General features: G+C 38.5%; 1 protein-coding gene across 1 annotated transcript in view; it reads right to left on the bottom strand.

Moving 5' to 3' along the window:
- Positions 1–1856: 1856 nt before the first annotated feature.
- LOC105623237 (oxysterol-binding protein 1) overlaps positions 1857–6260 on the bottom strand; it is a 20388-nt gene continuing 15984 nt past the window's right edge. Inside the window, exons 6-11 of the mRNA XM_012204637.1 lie at positions 4201–4493; positions 3865–4100; positions 3506–3782; positions 2960–3339; positions 2071–2291; positions 1857–1999 (exon numbers count right to left, since the gene is read on the bottom strand). Coding sequence (XP_012060027.1) covers positions 1857–1999; positions 2071–2291; positions 2960–3339; positions 3506–3782; positions 3865–4100; positions 4201–4493 — 1550 coding nt within the window. The remainder of the gene's footprint in view (positions 2000–2070; positions 2292–2959; positions 3340–3505; positions 3783–3864; positions 4101–4200; positions 4494–6260) is intronic.

The following is a 6260-nucleotide window of genomic DNA, read 5'->3' on the forward strand; positions in this document are numbered from 1 at the left end:
TATATATATATATATAATAATTTCAATTATTATAAACTATTAAAATTATAATACAGCCAGAGAACTTAGTGTAATGACCATTATAGACATTGGCTGCAAGCTAGTTGTTCCATTCAGTTTATCGAGGTATATACTTGTACAAGGCAGCTTGTATATACCTGATAATATCGCGAATAGAATGGCCTATGTACTCGTAAATAAGAAGGATATACAATAAGTTTCACCAATTAATCGCTTTATGTACATACTGGTATACATACATACAAACACATACATACATATGTACGCACGCAATCATTCGCTATAAATCGATCGCACGTGCCTATGGATGCACGCGTCTTTCTATACTACAGCGATAATTTCGAGAAACAATCATTACACTCGGGGACCCGATTTCGATTTTCTTTAATCGGGAGCAGCATTTAAGAGTCTTCAATTCGCGCCTCGCTTTGCTTTTGGCGTTCCATTTTGATAATGCACATTGCATACCTCTGCGTTACAATTTAATAAAGTATTCGGAGCGTATCTAGCGTGCTTGAAATCTGTGCAGACGTGAAATGGCATGATTTCTTTTTTTTCTCTTTCTTTCTCGCTTCTTATAAAGAAAAACGCTAGCCAAACTTGGAAGCATCATCGTCGTCGGTTTATTGCGTGTAAAACGTTAATCATTGCGCGCGTGCATTCGAAATCACTGAATAAACCTTCCAATGTATGTAGTTTTACTGTTCCTCTTGTATATTCATAATACTCTTCTCTATCAAGATTTATTTCCAACACTTTTCAGACTTTTTTGTTGTAACATCAGATCGAGTAGAAAGTGCGCAATGAGAGAATTATAAAAAAAAAAAAATTACTGGCATTAAAAAATCAATTGGATTTTTAATACATGGAGATGTATTTTTTTTCCTCTATAAAAATAAATAAGTATAGTAAAAATAAATGAGAGAAATCATCATATTTTGTTTTATATTAATTCAAATCGAATGTATTGGCTCGATTCTAATCTAATTTTCGTTGCACATCTTTCTCTGTATTTATACAAATACTTTCAACGATAGAAATTAAAAATAATGAAATACACACAGGATTTTTGCATATACACATAATAGCACATCGATCGCGACTTTTCGGTAACTTTAGTTCAAATTCTTTCTAGAAAATTAGATTCATATTTATCTAAACATAAATTGAGAATACTGAATATATTATGAAATAAAATATTAAATTTGATTTGAAATCCTTTCTCTTCAATGACAAAAGTTTTTTATCTTCTCTTCTTATACAGTCTTATTGCAATCTTGATTTTAGACTAAAGTAGTGACATATTCGGAATTCATTCTCGACTTGCCGCCCGAGCTTCAATATTTTTATGAATTCCTACATATAGCTAATGTAATAAACGCAAAAATTCAAAATTGGTTACTCATTAATTCAGCACAAAATCTTAAAAAAAATAGCACACAAGTGCATATTAATAAAATATCATGTTGAGGGGATTAGATATTAGCTTCGAAAAAAAGAGACAAAAGGAAAGACAGGGAAGAAAAAGGGGAGAAAGAAAGGGAGAGAGGTAGAAAAGAATAGCGAAGGCGATGACATGCAAGTACAAATCGCATATTGTACATGTCAGAGTTGCCAACAAGTTTCGTCCACTTCATTGGAAGAATTAATTCCTAAACCACATTTCGTAACAATCCCATTATCACGTCAACGTATTTCATAAGCATTTAAATCTCGACCACGAGCGATCGCGACTTTTAATCTCGGCTATCGTCACTTTTAAACGATCCAAAACTTCTTCATGCACTGCATATATGTGACAGAGTTATTGCAATCGAATCTATCTATATAACGAACTAAAATATGTTTGGACATCGTGACCAGTCACCTTTGCTTTTATGATCCCAATATTCGCCATTATAAACGAAACAACGGCTGTCCGTGTATGGATCCTGCTTCTTTCTAAACCATAGAGGTTCGTACGTCTCATAAGATAATCCTGTAGAGAAATACAAATTCTATAGCATAAAAGAGGAGTTTAATTTTCACGATTTAACCATACAAACATACCTTGTGCTATAGCCTTTTCGGAGTCATGCTCGCGAGCTCGTCTAGTAGCTCTTTGTTTTTCCTCTAAACGCAATTTTTCTGCATTGGCTTCGTCCCATCGTCCATCCTCCATTAATCGTTGATCAGGCCTCAATCGAGAATCTGTTGGAGCTGTACCTTCTTCTGGTTCGTTCAATTGACACGCTAGTTCCGTGAATGAATAATATTTCTCAGAGTCTTCGCTGCAATATTATATTTAAGTATTGAAATATTTCAGATGTATTTTTAAGATATTACGTAAAGAGGAGGGTACAACTTTTATTATTTTGCGATCGTGCGGGGATCATTTTATTTAATCAAAAATTGTTAATTAATTATTAAGAGCGCTATACTCAAGAAAAAATTATTACATTTATACACTGAATAAAGACTAAAATATCCTCATTTACATTCAATTACGTTGAAATGTTTGTCAATTATATTTGAATAATTTAAAAACTAATTCACAATTGTTAATCCAAGAATAATTTTTAAATGACCGAAGCATAATTGATAGCGATTTCATAACGATGTTAATAAGAAAATTATTAATTAACTTTCGTGTAAACGTAACAATTTTTCTTTCAGCGATAATATCACTGTCATCATTTTCACAAAGAAAATTACATAAGAAAGTGTAGAAATAAAACGATTCCTGAACGATCGCGAAAAAAGTTATGCCTTCCTCTCAAATAAAAGATCTTTTCGATCGATTTTTATTTTGAGATGTACTTTTCAACATGAAAATTAATTCTATTGGAAAAAATCGTCGATATATATGTATAATGATATAAAATTTATACACAACTTTAAGAAATGAAATAAATAAACGGGTTTAATTTTTACATGGATATTATTGCTGTATACTTACGTAGGCATACGTCGTTTCCAAGCTAATATATAAGGACCTGTTTTATAAACTGGATTATCGAGTGTGCCAGACGTGCTGATTACCGGAGCTATTTCGATCTTTGAATCCCATGTACCTTGCACTACCCATTTGACTTCCTTGTTGGAATTCATGACTACGCCCTTCACCTTGCGCTGACTGTCTCGCGAGAAATATGAGTACGGTATGTACTTCAAATGGCACTTGATACCTTCCTTATGATTTACAATATCCATATCGCCACTCTGATCGACCCACAATCTTCCGACTATAATATTATGTACCGTAGTAGTGACTTTTCGCCATGTGTAATGATGCTGGCCATTATTAAATTCTAAATGAGCAGTACCCAAAGGAATCACCTATTCAAGCAAAATCACAGCATTTCATTTTCGAAACGGTTGTATTTAGAAAGAACAATGGTTCAAGAACAATGCGCATAATTATTTGATTTGACGACGAGATTGAGTGATTATTTGCGATATGTATTGTATAATCGGTATGTCTTTTCAGATCAAGATATTGTACCTGCAGATATTTTCCACGAAATTTAGAAGCCATTGTAAATTCTTGCCAACATCGCCATTTCTTTCCTTCGCAATGTTGAGCTAGCATAGGCGGGTGATGAGACACTTGCTCTGAAATCGCGCGCCATCCAAGATCATCTGTACGATCGCATTCGTAAGTTTCACCCAAAAGGGGATTGAAAGGCTTTCCCGTTCTAGCGGCGGTTGTAGCGTAACTAGACACAGTGAATGCGGCTACAAAAGCCATCTGTTCATAACTATCTGTACATTCTGCAGCCCTATTTATATATAAAAAAGCAAAAAATTACGTCAATCATCATTTCACTTGCATAAATAAGACGCGACCAAAAATATCTATACCTATCAAGAATATCCGCGTATTCATAGTCTTCTGTTAATCGTTGAAGCATACTGAGCGGTTCAGAAAAGTTGACCGGCATAGGAATTTTGGACAAGTCTTTGCCAATGCAATTTTTCATTATACTCCATAGGTTCAAAGGATAGTTTGGTTTGTCAGGTACCTTGATCCTTCGTTTCCGTTTCGAAATGGTGGTCATCCCGGTGCTGCTGCTGTCATTATTGGATCGCCAGCTTGTCTGTGTTATAGATTAAAAAAAAAAAAAACAATCTACATCCTACGTTACGTGTCATTTTACTTGAGAGGAGGAAAGAAGAGAAAGAATGTAATATGCTTACAATATCCAGATCGTTGGTGATTCTAACAGCCGAGAGAGTCTGCGTAGCAGTGGAATCGGTCACAATGAGGAAGGAATCGGTTCCAGTGGAATCAGAGACAGGCAAGGGTGTTGGATCTCCTTCTGAACTAGAGCCATCGTCACTACCTTGGGAATCGGTGCGATCTCTCGCATGGGAAATGGAATTGCTCGTGGCAATGGGTATAGTTACTGTGAAAGTGTCTGATTCTTGGGCGTCGTAAAATTCGGCATTATCCTCTTCATCCTCCGACGGTGACGTTGTAATTGCGGGATCTGCAAAGTGATAATTTTCCATTGGACAAACGACAAGCGACACGAACGCGGAATGTGAGGTATGATGTCGCGTAGAAATTCCAAGCTGGAACAGTAAAAAATTGGACGGAGCACGTGAACGCGGAATGTTGTACAAAGTCGTCACTGATCGCACGAAAATCGTCTGGATAAGCATTGAGATAAGGAATCAAATATTTATCTCGGCGCAGCGCGACGGAATCGAGTTGTTGGTCGTTGAGAACGATGCGGAACTCGGAAGGAAAAGGCGCGTATAAATTACGACGCGACGGCATGCGCGATCAAATTACGTCAGTTAACGCGAGTCACCCGCGTTCGCGAGATCGTATCGCATAATAAAGAATCGATATGACGTCCCGCGAGCCCCGCGCGGCAAGACCACCGCGTGGGTCCGTCTTGAGAGTTGGGGTTCATTTCGCGCGATCGAGAAACCGATTTCGTGCGCTCGACTCTGCCCACCCTCCTTTGCTTTTTCAGACTTCCGTTTCCGTCGGCGTCGCCTCGAATCGAATGTGCCGCCGCGCCGTCGGATAGCGGCATAGCGCTCCGGCCTGTGACCCGCTCACTGCTCACTGCTCGCTCAATCAAACTGACGCGACGCGACGCGACGCGGTGCGGCGTTGCGGAGGAACGCTTTGGCTTCGTCCGCTCCGCTCCGTCCCGAGTGCACTCTCTTCGAGGTGCGCACAGAAAAAAGGAGGACATCACAGGCGATACAACCAACACGATTCACGAACGTACATTCCTCTCTAATCGAATCATACGCGATTTCCGCTCTCCTCTCGATTCCGCGCCAATTCTGCGCGACTCTCGATGACCGCGAGAATCATTGTGAAACACCAACAACAAGCCGTGAATGTGCTCGTTGTATTTTTCTCGGGCAATTATCATATCTTTCGTTACTTTCGACACGCCGATCATCATTCTACTGTATCTGCACCAAAATCGACTGCAATCGCTCGGAATTTGGGATATCGCGTTATCGGATAATGGAAAGAAAAAATGATTCTCCACTACCATGATTCCGCGAGACCCGCTCCAACGTTCCGGGGGCTCCCGCTGATTAAGCCTCCAACTCTCGGAGGAGACGGATGCAGCACACCCGATCGTGTCGTGTGCGGATGTATGTACGATATACATAAATTACTACGTTACCTATATACGGGACGGGAGATGTCAGACGAGAGTACAGCGCGGATAAACCCTCTATTTTCTTCTATGTATATAGCCAATCGTAATCCGTATACGAATTTACGGATGGACGATGCATACGTAGGCATACGTAGATCTGCGTAGACCACGGCTGACGTAATCACGTGATAACGCGACGCGTTGCATTGGCGCGGCGATGCCTCCTGGAGGCCACCTAGCGCGAATACGGACAAGCGACTGTAGCCGCTGAGATTTAAATTTCCGCTTCCACGTCACGAATATCATTTTTTATATAAGAAAAAAAAAGATAAAAAAAAATGCTAACTCGGCTAAATGCTAACGCAAGATATGAATTTAAAAGTATAATTTTTGTTCTGTAAAGACTTCCAGTTATAATCTGGAGATCATTGTGTTTTGGACATCATTTAATTGCCGAGATATTTAATTAGTTTCAATATACTACAAAAAATCGGTGGTAAAAAAAGAAATGTTACCTAAAAAAAATTTACATTTAGTTAAAATTTCGACAGAGTTATTATATTTCTTCACGTAGTGCATGTATGTAAATTTAATATATGTCCTTTCTCTCTCTCTCTC

The sequence above is a fragment of the Atta cephalotes genome (assembly GCF_000143395.1).
Source record: "Atta cephalotes unplaced genomic scaffold scaffold00054, whole genome shotgun sequence".
NCBI classification, from domain to species: Eukaryota; Metazoa; Arthropoda; class Insecta; order Hymenoptera; family Formicidae; genus Atta; species Atta cephalotes.